At 39.7% G+C, this 19,550-nt stretch overlaps 1 protein-coding gene across 2 annotated transcripts in view; it reads right to left on the bottom strand.

The window, feature by feature from the left end:
• Window positions 1-8,646: 8,646 nt before the first annotated feature.
• Window positions 8,647-19,550, bottom strand: part of LOC109871308 (inactive dipeptidyl peptidase 10-like) — a 142,392-nt gene continuing 131,488 nt past the window's right edge. The window contains exons 17-26 of one of the 2 annotated variants that reach the window (XM_031806044.1): window positions 18,070-18,114; window positions 16,800-16,898; window positions 16,638-16,707; window positions 16,261-16,455; window positions 16,003-16,057; window positions 14,156-14,255; window positions 13,087-13,145; window positions 11,266-11,338; window positions 10,745-10,818; window positions 8,647-10,184 (exon numbers count right to left, since the gene is read on the bottom strand). In XM_031806044.1, the coding sequence (XP_031661904.1) occupies window positions 10,044-10,184; window positions 10,745-10,818; window positions 11,266-11,338; window positions 13,087-13,145; window positions 14,156-14,255; window positions 16,003-16,057; window positions 16,261-16,455; window positions 16,638-16,707; window positions 16,800-16,898; window positions 18,070-18,114 (911 nt within the window). In that variant the 3' untranslated portion in view covers window positions 8,647-10,043. The remainder of the gene's footprint in view (window positions 10,185-10,744; window positions 10,819-11,265; window positions 11,339-13,086; window positions 13,146-14,155; window positions 14,256-16,002; window positions 16,058-16,260; window positions 16,456-16,637; window positions 16,708-16,799; window positions 16,899-18,069; window positions 18,115-19,550) is intronic. The other variant, XM_031806045.1, reaches the window with a different exon arrangement.

Raw genomic sequence — 19,550 nt, 5'->3', positions numbered from 1 at the left:
CATCAGAGTTATCAGATTCACATGGAATTGTTGTTCAATTTAAATGTTTGAATATGAAATTATTTGTGATGGGATGAAATATGATTTTAGCTTCTAAAATGAGAGATTTGGATTTTCATAAGATAGGGCTGCTCAATCAGTGGCCCGCTCTGTGAAGGGACATAAAACTTTTCAAACACGCCCCCCTCTCCCTTCCTATATAAGCCGTTGACGACAACATTACTTCCTGTTCCGATGATGTGAGGATGACGGTCCTATGTCAGAATGGTTCAGATAATAACTACAGAACGAAGCCAACATCAGCGTGAGCTTTGGACTCGGTTTGGCAACACAGTCTTCCATCTACCACCAACCTACTGAAGTGCAGCTCAGAGTAAATATTTATTGCATTTTCCTTTTCCAAATGGGCGGTAATTTAGAATGCATAAGATACTGTATTTACGATAGCACAGCTTCTTCTTTGTTCCTCAGTCTCCCGCTCTTTCACTCAACCCAGCCCCTTTTCCTTTGTGTAACAAGCTGTCATATCTGTTCCACCCGCTATGGACGTTTCCCTTTATGACGTAATTTGTAATCAAGTTATGATTTAATTATGTGTATGTGTAATTCTTTGTGATTAGTTAGGTATTTAGTAAATAAATAATTAAACCCAATTTTGTGTCGCTGATTCAATTTGTTAGCCAGGTTTCGTGTAGATAAAATAATTTACAACTTTCAGATGAGACTGAATTGAGGTGACGATTGATATTGACTGCTATGGATGTAAAATATTACTAGGTCTTTAAGAGTTTATTCAGAAGAAAACAGCTCTATAAATATTATTTTGTGGTGCCCGACTCTCTAGTTAATTACATTTACATGATTAGCTCAATCAGGTGATATTAATTACGGATATATTATTTTACAGAATAGCATGCCATATCACTTAATGACACGACACTTGTCTATGGAGATTGCATGGCTGTGCTCGATTTTGTACACCTGTCAGCAACGGCTGTGGCTGAAATCCACTCATTTGAAGCGGTTTCTACATACTTTTGCATATACAGTGTATTAGATGTGCTGAAATGAAATCAACTTCCAAAAATGAACTTGCATTATAGTGATATTGTCTGATCTCGCAAGCAATGTGATGTATGTATAGATAAGTATGTGTAATCTAAAGCCAAGCTTGTTGATTTTTAATTAGAGGGTTTTCCTGCTATTGACACACAACAACAGTAAGTAATGAGGCAGTCTAGATAGTTGAGGTGAGTGCAGTTAGTCCTAGACAGAAGACGTTTTTGCCCACCCCTTTATGTTATTGTCTTCATATATGCAAATACACCCAGTGTATTTATATAAATGAGCCATATACAATTTTCTTCATTTGAAAACAAAATATAAAATACCTGATAGCATTAGGGAATGTACACTGAGCAAACCAAACACCTTCCCTTTCCATAACAGACTGACCAGGTGAATCCAGGTGAAAGATATGATCCTTTATTGAAGTCACCTATTAAATCCACTTAATCAGTGTAGATGGAGAGGAGACAGATTAAAGAAGGATTTTTAAACCTTGAGACATGGATTGCGTATGTGTACCATTCAGAGGGTGGATGGGCAAGACAAAACATGTAAATGCCTTTTGAACGGAGTATGGTAGTAGGTGCCAGGCGCACCGGTTTGAGTGTGTCAAGAATTGCAACGCTGCTGGGTTTTTCATGCTCAACAGTGTCCCGTGTGTATTAAGAATGGTCCACCACCAAAGAACATCCAGCCAACTTGACACAACTGTGGGAAGCATTGGAGTTGTCATGGGCAAAAGAGTGTGCAAAAGAGTGTGCAACTCAATATTAGGGAAACTCAATATTAGGAAGTTTTGCCTAATGTTTTGTACAGTCAGTGTATATATAAGTGCGTTCTAAGAAAAAACGAACTCCATTCATTATTTATCCGTGCCAGTAAACAATTGCATGAGCTATAATTCAGTCAATAACTGAAAAACATAATATATTGTCTGTTGCATTTATTAGAGATTTGTTTTTTAAACCTTTTCACAATTTTGATGACCGTTGCTACTTTACCAACTGAGCCTCTATTGTATATACCTCCTTTCATTTCCTAGTATAGGGGTCTTTACCTCATTCCAGTCATCACTACGAAACAAAGAAATTGAAATTGCACTAGCAATTTACTGACAGATATTGACACCACTCCACCTGACCTCAGTCCTTCAGTCCACGAAGGTCCATGCTATATTGAAGTACACATAAAGATCCTATCAAATGTCAATTTCTTTAGTTACTTAGCAGTACCACTTGCTTGACCCCCATGTCACTTATATAGTAGAAGTTATGATTATATTTTGGTTGAAGAGTATGGGAAGAATTGAAAAGATATATGGCTTTCAAATAATGTAAATAAAGGGTCAGGGTGGACAGTAGGGCCAGGATTCATAGGGCAGTACACTACAGAGCCAAAAATGTGCCTGTTAAAGGCTATTTCCCTGTCGCTTGCAGAAATAACATTAATTGTAAACGTTAGGGCTGGATTCAATCTGTAACGTGAAGAGCCGCAGTAAAATGTTAAGGTAACTTCCGATTTAGCCGACACGTAGCGTTTACCGTAAATGCAGTCTCGGCGAATGCGGGCACATTGCCTTTAATTTTCAATCGAACTATAACGTGACTCTTCCTCGATACTTCAGTGATACCGATTGAATCTAGCCCTAAATCCCGGCCTAAATTTATGAATCCTATACAAAACACACAACTTTTGGCCAACATGTATATCCCTCAATGAACAATTCTAATCTTATTATGGTGCAGCTTTACTAATTATTGGTCATGTATATCAGTGGTTCCCAAACTTTTTATAGTCCCGTACCCCTTCAAACGTTCAACCTGCGTACCCCTTCTAGCACTAGGGTCAGCGCAGTCTCAAATGTTTTTTTTTTCTATCATTGTAAGTCGGCCACACACACTATACAATAACAGCACGATTTTCAAGGCAGGATACTCTGAGCGTATTCTAATCCAGAAATCGGGCAGTGGCTTCTGATTAAATTACATGTTCACATTTCCTGTCATGGCATCAGTATAGATACCAAGATGAGCAGCAGCTACGTTTGGCTACATACGGACCGTTATTGGAATTCCCATAAGAGGGTAATGGTTAATGTGAGTGGATGTTAATTATTTGACTGTGCTACTTGTATTTGACATTGTGTTGTTTCACTGAACATTAGATGGTTTCATTTTATTTTTGGCAGTGAAACGAGGCTACTCAGGCAAGAAAAGAAACTCACCCAAATGTATAGCCCTGTTGGAAAATATAAATGGACTGTTTGAAAATGTTTGGGAATATCTGATGTATATTAGTACCTGCATCAAATAAATTACACAAACGGTCCCATACACCATACAGTCAATGCCTTTAGTGTATTGCATTTGTATATATGTCCAAATGTTGTACAATAAAATTAATCTATTATATCTGGAATCTGGCTACCTTCCGCCCCAATGTGTTTGTTTCTAAGAAACTATTGTCACGCTGGTATAAGGGATCGGGAGAAAGGCGCAAGATTGCGTAATAGGGTTTTTTATTTACCCAATTTACAGTGCGCCATGGAAAGGCACGAGGATGAAGAACAAACAAAGACGTATACAAAACACAGGGTTGAAACCCAAACAAAAGAGCGAGGAGTATCTTGAAATAATGCACGGGGTGCACAATGATACCACACGGGACGAAACCCGTAATCATCTGCACAATACAAGTGTCAGGAAAGCCAAAACAACACAGCACAGGTACTCACATGACCAACTGACATTGTAACAATAATCGACAGGACAGTGGTGACCAAAGGCCACACTTATACAATTACTAATCAATGGGAATGGGGACCAGGTGTGTGTAATGACAGTTCCGGAGGGGTCCGAGACAACTATACAGTAGAGAAACACCATTCTTGATCAACTGAAAAATACTTCAAACTACTATGAAGTGCCACAACATTCCACAAAATACGACACCACAAAGCACTGAATATCACTGCATGTGCTGCTAAATGTAATTTACTCCGAGACGCTGTTGGATGGTGTTTTTCAATGAGATATCAAGATCTTTTTATGCCAGAGGTGGCATCACAGGTCCCAGAGTGGTGTGAGAAAAAAAATATCTGGTGTCCTTAGTTATTCCTGATCTGGTAACCTAACCAGGTAATACTCCGGACCTTATACGGTATGACGGGATTAGTCTGTTGTATGGGTTATGATGGGAGCAGAGTTTATGGAGTTTAATCAGGTCATATGGTCATAAGTCCTGGAAAAAGTCCTGGCCTTGGGGAGGATGAAAACCCTGTCAAACTACAGAAACCTGCAGTATATGTATATATATTTAAGAAGGACTATGGAGGTTTCCTATACACAAACACAGAGAAAGCAACATGATTGGACCATAAAACTCACAGGGCTGAGCTTTCTTTACGCAGGTTTCCAATGTGTAGTCCTGCCCTATGCAACTGTAGTCCTAATTGAAAATGTATTCACAGTCTATGTCAGCAATTGTGTTTATTAAGTAATTCCAGTTAATCATTTTGGGATTGAAAAAGTATACATACCCAAGTCAGCCCAAGTCTGAATATAAACCGAATTTGATCCCATTCACATTCTCACAAACAAAATGGGCTATGAATACACAACATTACTGCTTCGTTTACCCTGGCCAGAGGGACAGTGTGCATAGTAGGATAGACTAACAAGCTGTTGTTGTTAGTAGCCTACAGTTGATCAGCCTGAACATCTTTCTTGTTTCCATGCAATACAGCAGTGGTTAACAAACTTTTTATAGTCCCGTACTCCTTTAAACATTCCACCTCCAGCTGCGTACCCCCTCTAGCACCAGGGTCAGCGCACTCTCAAATGTTGTTTTTTTGCCATCATTGTAAGCCTGCCACACACACACTATACAATACATTTATTAAAATATAAGAATGAGTGTTTTTGTCACAACCCGTCACAACCCGGCTCATGGGAAGTGACAAAGAGCTCTTATAGGACCAGGGCACAAATCATAATAATAATAATAAATAATTTTGCTCTTTATTTAGCCATCTTACATATAAAACATTATTTGTTAATCGAAAATTGTGAATAACTCAAGTTAATGAGAGGGTGAGCTTGAAAGGATGCACATAACTCTGCAATGTTGTGTTATATTGGAGAGAGTCTCAGTCTTAAATCATTTTCCACACACAGTCTGTGCCTGTATTTAGTTGTCATGCTTGTGAGGTCTGAGAATCCACTCTCATATAGGTACGTGGTTGCAAAGGGCATCAGTGTCTTAACAGCGCGATTTGCCAAGGCAGGATAATCTGAGCTCACTCCAATCCAGAAATCTGGCAGTGGCTTCTGATTAAATTACATTTTTACAGAACAGCTTGTTGCAATTTCGATGAGGCTCTCTTGTTCAGATATCGTAAGTAGGCTGGAGGTAGGGCATGGAAGGGATAACGAATCCAGTTGTTTGTGTCATCCGCTTTTTGGGAAAGTACCTGCATAATTGCGCACCCAACCCACTCAGGTGCTTCGCTGTATCACATTTGACGTTGTCCGTAAGCTTGAGTTCATTTGCACACAACAAATCATACAATGATGGAAAGACCTGTGTGTTATCCTTAATGCAGAGAGAAGAGCTCCACCTTCTTAATCATCGCCTCAATTTTGTCCCCCACATTTAATATAGTTGCGGAGAGTCCCTGTAATCATAGATTCAGATCATTCAGGTGAGAAAAAACATCACCCAGATAGGCCAGTCGTGTGAGAAAGCCGTCGTCATGCAAGCGGTCAGACGAGTGAAAATTATGGTCAGTAAAGAAAGCTTTAAGCTCGTCTCTCAATTTAAAAAAACATGTTAATACTTTGCCCCTTGATAACCAGTGCACTTCTGTATGTTGTAAAAGCGTTAAATGGTCGCTGCCCATATCATTGCATAGTGCTGAACGAGAGTTCAGTGGCTTTGCTTTAACAAAGTTAACAATTTTCACTGTAGTGTCCAAAACGTCTTTCAAGCTGTCAGGATCTTTGGCAAAGATTACCAAGTGGCGTCGGGAGCAACTGCTTGCATGCGCTTTACCGCCTCTGTCACACCCTGACCATAGTTTGCTTTGTATGTTCTATGTTTTGTTTGGTCAGGGTGTGATCTTAGTGGGCATTCTATGTTGGATGTCTTGTTTGTCTGTTTCTGTGTTTGGGCCTGATATGGTTCTCAATCAGAGGCAGGTGTTAGTCATTGTCTCTGATTGGGAGCCATATTTAGGTAGCCTGTTTTGTGTTGGGTTTTGTGGGTGATTGTTCCTGTCTTTGTGTTTGTTACACCAGACAGGGCTGTTTTCGGTTTTTCACATATTGTTCATTTATCATCTTCATTAAAGATGTATCACAATAACCATGCTGCGTTTTGGTCCGCCTCTCCTTCAACAGAAGGATCCCGTGACAGCCTCAGTCTCCCTGTCATGGTTTTTGCGCCATCAGTACAGATACCAACACATCTTGACCACCAAAGTCCATTTGATGTCACAAAGCTATCCGAGACTTTAAAAATATTCTCTCCTGTTGTCCTGGTTTCTAGTGGTTTGCAGAAGAGGATGTCTTCCTTACTTGACCCCCCCATAAATGTAACGGACATAACACCAGGAGCTGTGCTAGGCCCGCCATGTCTGTTGACTCATCCAGCTGTAACGCATAGAATTCCCTGGCTTGTGTGCGAAGAAGTAATTGTTTCAAAACATCTCCTGCCATGTCACTAATGTGTTGTGAAACAGTGTTGTTTGATGAAGGAATTGTCTGTACATTTTTTGGGGCCTTTTCCCCCAGAATCTTCCCAGCCATATCTGTGGCAGCAGGAAGAATTAAGTCCTCCACAATAGTATGGGGCTTGCCTGTCCTAGCCACTCGGTAGCTCACCATATAAAACACTCTTATTAAATGGTATCTATTACTTTTATACGTCTTACTACTCGAAAGTCATCTTAATTGTCGCTCAAAAAACTCTTGTGGCTTCATTTTAAAATTGGCATACTTTGTTTCTAAATGTCTGCGCAAGAGTGAAGGTTTCATTGAGTTGTGAGATAGTACTTTTGCACATATAACACACTGTGGCTGAGGAAAGGTACTACTCCCAATATAAGTGAAGCCCAAATCAATGTAGTTCTCGTCATATTTGCGCCTCTTCGATGGTCCAATGTCCCTGTCTGTTGTTCGGTGCTTTCCCGGGTAAGGGGGCAGTAGCTATTCGGCTGCATCAGATTCACAACTGTCAGTGTCCATGATAGCTGGGCTAAGAACAAATTTAGAATTACTGATGCTAGCATTGGATGTGCTCGTGGAAGCAGAACAACTTGTGTCGTCGAAAGGTGCAGGTGTAGTACTGCTGTCAAATAGCTACTGTAATATTGAGGTGTACAGGCTTCTACATTTACAGTATGTAAGAGTTTTTGCTTGTGTCTGTCGGGAATGTTGTGTTGTGTTATCACTCTTGCTAAACAAATACCGGAGGAAAGTGAAGAGTGTGCCTTGAGCGTGAAGGGCATAGAAATTGTGCGCGAGATGACAAATCATGAGGCAAATCGGTCTAAAGAACAGCACTTTGACCCTCTTTTTAACGCTTTGTGTCCATATATGTTATTCGATTAAATCAAAAGTGGTTGAAAAGTGCTGTGGCAAATGCAGCCTTGTCACCAGGCCTGGTTTATGCAATATATATCTTCATATCTCTCTCTTCTCTCATTCTCTCATTCTCACACACACACACACACACACACACACACACACTAGCCCTCTATGACCAGAGATGCTCACTCCTGGCGTAGATCCAACTAAATGCGCCCGCATACTAGGTTCGGTTTGCTCCTGGCAGAACTCGGCTAGGCAAAATGAACATCTGTGCCTCGCATATACTCCCTTAAAAAACCCTCGCTTGAAAAACAAGAAAAAAGCTTCAATATTGCCAGGTAACACCTTATATTATGTGGCCCTTATTACTATGTAAACTAACACAGTAATAGCTTAACATCGTAGTTACACAGTTTTACTAAGTAATTACATGTTAATAGGGTTGTTTGTGGAATCAGTTATTACACAATTGGAACAAGGAATGTGTTATTACATATTCACTTGCTGAAGGTTATTCCGCATGTGTAACTACTGATGTTACTGCACATTCTCTTGGTCCACTATGTAACTAATGTTTTGTAATTATACTTTTGAAAGTCAAACCAAAATATGCCACTCCCATTGAAGCCACATGTAATACCAGGATCGATAAATAGGCTAGGACCTGGTAACAACAATTGTAACAAAGGCACACCCTGCTATTAACTCCAGGTCACTTTCAATGTGTTCATTTCTATGTTATGACCTGTCTCAAAGGCTATACTGAATCAAGTGTAATGTAAGAACAATGCAGTTACATAGGATATACTTGTAATTATCATGTATCTACCCAGGAGAAAGCAACGTAATGTAGATGCTGAAGTGCAACATCGGCGGATGAGGTGGATTGAGACGCATCCAATGTCAGATATCTGTAGGCCAACTGCCTCAAGGCCCTTATTGAATTTGTCTTCAGACCATGACCAACTCAAACAGTCTAGGCACAAAGGTGAGTCCAAGGTCAACAAACCGATTGTATGTAATTGACTGGATCATTCGTTAATTTGTCAATCAATACTGAAAACACTGTGGTTGGATGTCATTTGTGCAAAATACCTAATGGTAATATATTTGTTTTTCTGTGCTTTTTTATTCATAATCATCACTAGAGGACAATCACAATAACCCAACACCCACATCCCCCCTCCCTTTAGAAACAGCAAAATTAACAAGCATTACAAAATCTACCCTTGGAAGAAAACTAAACCGAAACAAAAATCAACTGGAAAATGTACAAGACATACAGGTCAAATCATTCCGTTCCCATAGACTAACCTATCCATGAGATCTGACATATCTAAAAAATATATGTATGTACACACTGCTGTAGACATGCAAACCCCTTACTTAGGCCTACACAATGTCATTTTATGGCCTTTGTGACCACTCTCTACTCACTGGAGTTATAACTGGTTTATGACCTGACCTTATAACTGATATTAACTGTCTATGAGACTGCACTATGTCATATTGCATCTCAAAGGACTGAGCTGACACAGGTTGCTAATGAAGCTGCTAATAATGAATGGCTATGAATGCCAGTACGTGGTTTTATGGTCTTATGTAGCACTTCATAAGGCATTGGACATGTCTACATAAGACCATTGTTTAAGTGTGCCCAAAGTACTGTTTTTTTCAGTGGGGGTTGACAATGAGAGAGCATTCAGCAGGAATTACACTTATTCGTGGACAACGTCACAGTGATGGTGAACTTGCATTGCCTACAGTATGTCTCTGAAGAGCAGTGGAGCATTTCCTTGTGCAACAAGAACAAATAATATTGAGGGGGAGGAATTGAATCTGTGTTTGTCTCTTCCCAATAACTACTACAACAAAGTCTAACAAAACTAGTGAAGCTGCAAGGGGAAAAGAACCATGCACTTGCAAGTGTGGATGTTGCAACACTAATGGCCGCCATCGATGATGGAGGCAGTCTGCTATGTGCTTTGCCGAAAGTGATCGAAGTGGCATTTTGGATTAGTGAGAGTTCCAGCTTGTAGTCTCGACAATGCCCTTCTCCATTGTCTTTGACAGGTGTCCTTGGAAGTTCTCTGAATGAAAACACATGCACACACAAACGTACACACGCAGACACACTATCAAACTCTCTTTCTCAAACTAACACAAACGATCTAATGTACACGCACACACACACACACACACACACACACACACACACACACACACACACACACACACACAAGAAGCCTCAGCAACTCTCACTGTCCACCTCTGTCTTAACACTTGGTCCAAAAGCCACCAGCCTTTAGTGCAGGCTTCAGCAAATGTTTACAGAGAGGAAGTCCTGCCAAAGTCCTGCCGAAGGTTCCCAACACATCATAACTCCTACTCTTCTTCCTCCTCCTCATCATCATTGGGCAGTGGTAGGATCTCTTCCCTGAGACACTCCCTGTAGAAGTTGGTGAGCGACCCGAAGAGGTGCTGCCGACTCCGCTGGGACAGGAAATGACCCTCATCTGGATAGAGCTAGAACACCACGACATAAACACAACATTTGTTATTCATTTTTTTATTTCACCTTTATTTAAACAGGTAGGCCAGTTGAAAACAAGTTCTCATTTACAACTGCGACCTGGCCAAGATAAAGAAAAGCAGTGCGACAAAAACAACAACACAGAGTTACACATGGGATAAACAAACACACAGTCAATTACACAATAGAAAAATCAGTATACAGTGTGTGCAAATGAAGTAAGGAGGTAAGGCAATATGAGTACAACATGAACACAACATGTGCAAAGCAGCATTGGTGAAAAGCTTTTACTCCTATTTCTTTATATCACCACTGTATGACTGTGTGTAATTACTTTATTTTCAACACAGTAGCTGGTGGTACTGTATGGTTATGGTACTACATACAGTAACATACTGTACATAAGGTAGGGTACTGCATAGTTTTGTTTTTGCTAGTGTACATTCAAAGCAACCATAGCTTGAGTAGGCTTATGGCTTCATGTATCTAGTGTACCTGCACACTACACAGTACCTGTTTACTACAGTACAGTGTGCAATAACTTTCTCCATACCTGCATTGAGTAGTTTGCTCCAACTTTCACAAGGTTCCTGATGAGCTCAGCAGTATGCTGAAAGTGAACATTGGCTGAAACGCAGAAGAAAATATGTCAGCAGAATTCTGCTTGAATCATCACAGGGAAGAGAGGCAAGATCACATTTGAACATAAAACATGACAGGGTGGAGAAGAAATTACCTTATATAAATTGGTCTAACTTGAAACATTTGAGATTTCTTGTGGCTAATCCATTCTCTGTACCATGAAATGGCCCAATTCTTGACTCTGTTTCATGTATTCTATGTCCAATATATTATTTAAATAACTCATATTTCATAAATCAGTCATTTTTGTTACAAGTTCTTCAGTTATGGCAGTTTTTGCAATTGTCAGGTTATTGCTGTTTCATGTGCCGTCTGGCAAGAAACACACTGAAGATTAGTCATACAAAGTAAGGAATAACACAACAGCTCCAAAACTGACCCCAGATCAATGCGGAGGTCTTTTTTCATGGTTTCTCTTAGTTAGTCACTCACCATCTGCTGTGCCGTGGACAAGCATCAGAGTCTGTTCCCTCAGTGGCTGGACGTTCTGCAACACACTGGAGAACTGCAATAGAGCCATCCATAGAAGTGTTAAAGAATCATAAAAACAGTTTGCTGGCATATTGTTAGAAGGGAAGGTCAAGAGGAATTCCTAGTGAGAGGAGTGTATGGAGTGTAATGGTGCAGACTGTACTTTATTCCTGCGGTATGGATGCTGTCATTGGCGGCAAGTAAGTTTCTAGTTTGGGGAAGCTAATTGTCACCATAACAATGCAACAATGCTGAGCTCGTGGTGGCATAGAATAGGCCTAGGCTATAGGCTATATGAGATATGCATCTTCTTTTTTTTTGCACAGGAATGAATTCTGCTATATGACTGGAGATATAAACAGAATATTTTTTAATACAATAGAAATTACAGGGTAGCCTACTCTGCTGACACTGACAAACAGATCAATAAAAACAACACTGTCTGATCCATATAATAGGCCTACGAAAAGGGGAGACACAAATACAATATGATGTCCATCTAAACAGGAGGAGGAAATAATTGTCAAAAAACAAACTTTCAAGTGGCACTGACCCAACAATGATAAAGAGTGAATATGCGCACTCACTGCGGATATGGCCAATGCTCTCCTCTGCATGGTGCCAATAAAATAGGCTATAATGTTCACTCAATTAAGTTGAATATTTTGATCATGAAAAGACAGATTACAGTTTTTTCATTGTCTTCTCTTTGCAGCAAAAGCCATTTCCTTTCCAAACTATGTTTTTCTGCGATTGTATTTGGAAATATTGCAATACGCCTGGCTGGGCCTCTACTTTTCACTGACAGTCGCAACTCAACAATCATCTATTTAGTAGGCTATTTGCCTCACACGCTGCCCGGGCCCTTCAGACTTAAAATAGGCAATGCGGTTTTAAACAATCCACAGCTTATTTTTCAATCCACAGCCTGTGTGGCCAAATCATGCTTTCTGTGGTAGTAGCCTATTTTAAATGATTTTATATATTTCTGTATAGACAGGAGTAGGCTATTTTATTTTGGCAATTTTTCTTTAGGGGAAGCTAAGCTTCCTATGTATACTGTTATAACAAAAATGCCTAATGGTTGTGACTGCTATATAAGTTAGATTGAGAGTGCACAATCTGCATTTAAGTTAGCTTACTGTGCAAATGCAGTCACTCGTAAATAAACAGCTTGATTTATCTGAAAGGCACTGTAATTGAATTAATTGATATCAGGCATAAAATAATCAACGATCAATCCATTGTACATTACAATAACACATGTATACAAAGTTCAATTCTAAGCCATGACAGTAGGAATATGGAACATCTTTTAACCTTAGATGTCACCTTCATAAACATTGCCTTTTTGTCTGTATACCAAGTTTATTTATTTTGTCTAGAAGTCATGTCAGTGGAACAGCAGTTCTCAGGATTTTACCTGCTGCAGTTCCGTCTCTCTCATCAGTGTAACTGAACCAGCTGTTTGACATAGCGGCAGATCCACACCGCGGGGGTGTCTGGGAAAGCCAGACGTCCCCTTTCAGCAGCTCGTCAAAACATGAACGCATTGCGATCTAACAAGTTAATGCGCCACAGTTACCGTGGAGATGAGTGACAAAGTCTCTGCGCTCTGGAAGCATCAAAAAAAGAAAAGGGAAAAAATTCTGATGGTAGCGACACTCAGTAACTGCAGGAGCTTAACCGCAAGCATGTCAGCAACGATATGGCGAGACGGCTTTCAAAGAGCTAAACAAGATTGACGGCAAACAAGTGCAGGGAGGCGGTAAGCAAACGCACCTGATATCTGCTGTCGTCCCGTAATGGCATGCCAAGGTACCTCTCGGAAAACGCTGATGCTGTTTAATAGAAAGTGATACATTCCAAACAGGGTGGCAGGTACAGACAGAGCTTCAGTGTTTCAGGTGCATCTAAGTGGTACTTTTGCTAATGCTATACAACATGTGATCTCTGTCATTCTACTATAAACCAACATGTAAAGTGTTGGTCCCATGAAAATATCCCATACATTTTCCATACGCAGAAAAAGCTTATTTCTCTCAATTTTGTGCACACAGTTGTTTACATTCCTGTTAGTGAGCATTTCTCCATTGCCAAGATAATCCATCCACCTGAGAGGTGTGGCACATCAAGACGCTACTTAAACAACATGATAATTACACCTTGTGCTGGGGACAATGTGCAGTTTTGTCACACAACCCCACAGTTGTCTCATGTTTTGAGAGAGTGGGCACCAGAGCTGTTGACAGAGAACGGAATGTTCATTTCTTTACCATAAGCCACCTCCAATGGTTTGGCAGTACATCTGACCGGCCTCACAACCACAGACCACATGTCGCAAGGATCTGTACCCAATTCCTGGAAGCAAAACATTTTCCAGTTCTTCCATGGCCTGCATACTCACCAGAAATGTCACCCATTAAGCATGTTTGGGATGCTCTGCATCAACGTGTAAGACAGCGTGTTCCAGTTCCCGCCAATATCCAGCAACTTCACACAGCCATTGAAGATACGGGGATCTCTATGGTTCAATCTTCAGTCATTTGGTCTCTCTGTGTGGCTCATGTGTTGCAATGTATCATGTTAATGTACAATTTGAACAGTATCCAATTCCTTATTGAGGAATGTTTTACAAAATAGGACAATCTCCTACATAAACGGTGCCCTGTGTGAGGCGAATCACATACTCTACATAAACGGTGCCCCAAGTGAAGAGGATACCCAACTTAGGTGTCAACACTTCAGTCACCTCTCCTTTCCTTTCCTACCCCTCTATCCATCCTTGTGAAGTGCAATATCTGGAATCCGTCAATGGAACGGACATTGGGATTTCCAAGCTTCTACTCACCATATAGTTTCCAGTCCGTGACGGGGGACATTGCTACTGAACATTTGAACAGGCTGTCGGTTGATTTGAGCATCATTAATGTAATATAGGCACCATAACCCTGGAAAACAATCAAGACAACAAGATACAAACAAGTAAACAAAAAATGCAGTTTCCATACAATACACAGAATCGGGACCGCTTTATCATTTTGAAATCAATCAAAAAACGATTTAATTTTTTTACAAAATTAAAAATAAAATAAAAACTTTTAAATCCTGGGAAACTGCGAACAAATAATGTGAAATTTGGTCCTGACAAGTTGAGTACGTTTCTCCTAAAGTCATTAACCCTATGAGACCCATGGTTGCAAAAATTTAACTCTGCCTACAGGTCATAAACAATGATCTACAGGTCATAAAATGTACAGGTCATCAACAAAAAAAATATGTTTAACACTACATAGTGCATCTCCCTAGACCTAAATGTATCTTAGTAGCATTTGTTTTGTGTCAGTATTATTATTGTGGCATCAGTAGCCCCTGAAACATTAGAAGCATGTCCACTTGTTTAAGACCACACTGGTCCCCTACACAATGCATATGTTGGTAGCCATCCATGCAAGTACATGACTTGAAAAATTGCTTACTGTCTTCTCTAAGATGTGGTGATTATGTATATAAACATTTTTTTGAATCAAACATTCTGAGCCAGAGCTAGAGGTAATTTTGTAACTGTTGCAAAAACACATAATTGGGCTTAAAATGTTGCAACACAGTGACATAGGGCCATATTCATATGTTGACAGACAAGTAAGAGAGATTATTTCCCTTTCAAATACATCAGCAGATTATTTTCCTGGACAAACAAATACATCAGGAGTAACTTTGATGTTCCCTCTACACATCAAAGAACAAGAATGTATCTTTAAATAAAAGTGGTCCGAATACTGCCATTGACGACCATTCATATAATGGTAAAGAATTAAGACAGGTTATTTCTCTCCAAGTGAACCCAGAAAGGAGAACCATAAATTAGATGTTCTCCATACATAGAAACCCCGCCAAATAGTTGATCCTTTAAAAAAATAGATGTTTTTGATAGCAAAATACATACATTTTAATACATTTTTGACCAGATTCAGGATCGCATGAGTTTGAGGCTATTTTCTACTTCACAGTAGGGCTGTTTGAAAATGTCATATGCCTTAATTAAAAATGTGTATGGGATCTGTAAATATGAATTAAATAAAGAAATGATGAGTCTAGTTTAGTCAAGGAGAAGCACTGAGCAATGTAGGGAGAAAGGCAGGATACATGATTGGCTGAGACAACGGAGGGAGATAATCAAGAGACTACTTTCTGGAGGACAATGCCATGCTCACTCATACCTTTACATGTGAATTCTTAAAGAGATGGGTGGGGCTAAAGTTTAAGAGGGTGTGAATGATGCTGAATGGTTATAAACAAAGAAAGTGTGAAAATCATTCAAGGTCATTTTTCTCCTACTTCTCATCAAAGTGGGATAACAAGTTAATCAAATTTTCCCATGTTTACCCCAACTAGAGTGTTAGATATACAATTTAAACTCTGAGTCTGTACTTTTATGAAATGAAAAATGTCACATTGTCATATTGTGCTATTCCAGACAACATTTGACTTAATTTCAGATGTACTCCTTATACCATAAAACAATATATTCCATCATGTTGTAATTTTTATAGAATTTCACAGTTTTCTTAGCACACAATTTTCCTACCATTGAAGCCCAATGGACCATTTCTGCAACGTTTCCATAAAATTGGTCTACAGATTTTCAAAATCAGATGCCTATTAGCAGTATGATAGATTCTGTCAATAGATTCTTACCCTCCCAAATACTCCTATCCGTGTCCGATCAATGTACGGGAATGTCAACATGTATCTGAAATAAGTTACAAAGCATGATGTCACTCATAGACAACAGCAATATGAATTCACTTCCCCAAAATGTTTTAAGATTGTTTGACAGCTAAATGGAAAATGTGAGCAGATTGTTGAATTAGCATGTATTCTAAGGCTAATTACTTATTGATATAGCTAGAGTTAAAACCAAATTACATTTCATGGGATAAAACTAATACATACTCCACAGCTGTGATTTGATCCTGCACCTCTATGGTTCCCAAACGCCGGTGGACTTCATGTAGAACCCTCTGGCCCAGGAAGCCACTCCCTCTGCCGTCCAGACGAGCCACTATGACGTTATCCGAGCTGACCAGAACCGAGTCCCAGTCCAGGACGAAACGGTCGCTCACCGCCTGGCCACCGGGGGAGCCATCGCTGAAAGAAGAAATATAATTGTTAGAATGAAATAGCGTTGACACTATGGGCACTGTAACGACAGTCTGACTCTCACGCGATGGGGTTCATATCAATCATAATAGATGGGAATACATAGATAAAAACACTTCAAACAGATTAATTCAACAACAGTGAGCACAGATACTGATGGCGATACGTACACTATCAATAGCAAGCCATAGTGACGCGATTCAGAAAAGTCTGGTGGGTAAGAGATCTTCAAAGGCAGATCTGAGCAGAGAAAGTAGCCATTAGCAACAACCTTAGAATAATAGATTAGAGAAACTGACAGAAAAAAAATGTGTCATTAGCCAAAATGATACCAAAATGTTCCATCTGGATTGTTCTGAAATCCGTCATCTGAATCCTCTTGACCTTTAAAGCGGCCTTTAGTAGAGAGTTGTTCTCAAGGATGTAGTAATCTAATAGGGGAACAAGGTTGCATTAGTTTTAGATATGTTCACAATGTGGGACACTTATTCTAGCGAGATGCAAGTGGAATTATATTAGACTTATATAACGCATAAAGACTTCTCTTTCAAGCCTGAAATGAAATAAAAATAAACTTTACAGCTTTCAAGGATTTCCAGCACACTTTTTAATGATAATTCTAGTGGGGAGTTGAACAGTGTCCTTGATAACCAACCAGGTGCCAATTGTTTAGCCCTTATAACAAGCCTTTGAATGGTGCATACGACCAGATGCATTGTATTTTCTAACCCAGAATAAGATGTTTATTGGTCTACTATAAAGACTGTGGTATCATCAAAACACACAAACACTGATGACAGATGGGAATTATTTTGAACTCAACATTGTACTTCAGCATCCAAATAATGAACTAATGTAGCCTGACAGGTGCTGCCTGCATCTGAGTTTGACCACTGTAACGTAATCAGTGTCTGCTGTATACGATTGAGTAGGTGTGCTATTGATCTTGCCACAGCTGGCAGAGCAAATAGCAGACTCACTGGCATGCAGAAAGTTTTCCTTTCGCCAAAGATATCTCATATTTACCAACAACTGCTTGTCAATGACTGTTTTTAAAAGAAGCCCACCTGCCATTTTCTCTACATTGAACTACACAATGAATGCCTATTGTATCCTTAATTTCAGCCATCTGAGAGGAAACTGGAAAAAAATAATTCATCCAGTATTTTCAATAGAAACCCCAAATCAATAGACGTCTCATTGTGAAACTGCCAAGGCCCTGAAGTTCTCAGCTGTGGATTGGAAGGTTTGTCCAAATAACCCTGGGCAAATTGATTGCATTTTTTCCACTGCAGCTGTTAACGTTCAAGACAAAACAATGACAGATATCCAGACATGGATGGTGTAAATGAAAATAAGGAAATTAAGACAGCAGGGGGTCGATTCGCATTGCTAGTTCAGAGTCAACAAGGGTACCAGTGAGAGTGGGGCTGGTATTTTTCAACAGCAAATCTTCAATATTTGAACAAAGTGAGCAATAGCTTCTTTTTTTTTACACTGGTTGGTTCTGGCAAAATGCCAACGTTCTAAGTTGTCTCGCTAACTCCTTTGAGCAGTTTATGACATACCTATCAGTTAAGAGAGATTAAGTTGACTTCTTACTGGCATTATTGAGGCTGTGTAAGATCACAGTGGGTGCTCCGGGACCTGCGAAAAAAAAAGGATTAAAAGATTTGAAATCGGTATCCTCAAATCCTTTGAATGGCTGAAGATTTACAATTTGGTGTGACTTGAGTCGACAACTTAAGCTTGAGTCACAAAATACCAGTTTCCCCAAGCAATACACGTTAGAGGAGTAAGACATACAAATGCATCCTATTTGTACATAAAGAGATAAAAAAAAAATGCATGTCTCAAGCAGGGTAGCATAGTCACAAATACAATACAGCCGCCTTTCCAATCCCCTAGCTGCTGTCACAACCACTGTAACCAATTTTACCTCCACTTCTTTACCTATTACACTCAGTAGTTAAAGGTAATTCAAACTGCCTCTAATAAACCAGGCCTTTCAGATTAAGTCAATTATATTCAGCGCCCATTGGAAGACACCCAATCTGAGGTTAATAAGATCAAGCGGATACCTCAGGGGATACCCCAACCCTCCACAAATCACTGTTCACTCAGGCTAGCCCTTCCGTTTGAATAATAGTAACCGAGGTAATGGTAAACATATGAGGCTTTTAAAGCCCAACACAGATCAATGAAGAGGAAGCATAGTTTAATTTTCACCCCTAAAGCGAGTTTTATCATGTCTTACATGGTTGTTGTTTTTGTTAGAAAAGATAATAAGAGATAATTCACAACAATGCAGCATTAAATCATTCGAGGAGCAATGGCTTTCAAGGATATTGCAAACTCAGCAAAGGAAAAGGGCTGCTGTTATGGCACTTCTACCTGCTCGACAATGGTAATGATATCCGTTGCGTTTAATGGAGGGAATTAACTAGCTTTAATACGCTTGTTGAGGAGAGTGGTCATGACAAGCTGCTTGGTTTTTACTGAATTTAGCCTTATCCTCAGATGACATGCTAACTGCATTGTGTTTATTGCTCAAAAACAGGATGGTACATTTTGCCCATTAACTCATGGTGCACAAGACAAACGCACCCAAGCATACATTACGAATACATGTGGTTAAAACAAACCTAAACAATAAACAACCGCAGTGGCAATAAACTCTCTTTAATGCGCTGTGCATGGCACGATAACAGCACGTAAAGCAATTATACACAATAGAGCGGCTCATTTTATTTTGAATTGTTTGATAGTCTCTCTACACTAAATGTTCAATAATGACAGATTGCCAAAGGCAAACTCCTGACATCTGTCAAATGGGTTGTGACTCACAGGGCCAATGACACATAATGGTTGATTAAATTGGAACTAGACACTGAGTTAACAAAACATTGCTCTTTCCATGACACAGACTGACCAGGTGAATCCAGGTGAAAGCTACTCTATGATCCCTTATTGATGCCACTTCAAAGAGTGTAAATGAAGAGGAGGAGAAATGTCAAAGGATGTTTAAGCCTTGAGACAATTGATACATAGATTGTGTATGTGTGCCATTCAGAGGGTGAATG

The sequence above is a fragment of the Oncorhynchus kisutch genome, linkage group LG26 (genome assembly GCF_002021735.2).
Source record: "Oncorhynchus kisutch isolate 150728-3 linkage group LG26, Okis_V2, whole genome shotgun sequence".
NCBI lineage: Eukaryota > Metazoa > Chordata > Actinopteri > Salmoniformes > Salmonidae > Oncorhynchus > Oncorhynchus kisutch.
This window is presented reverse-complemented; position numbering and strand designations above follow the sequence as displayed.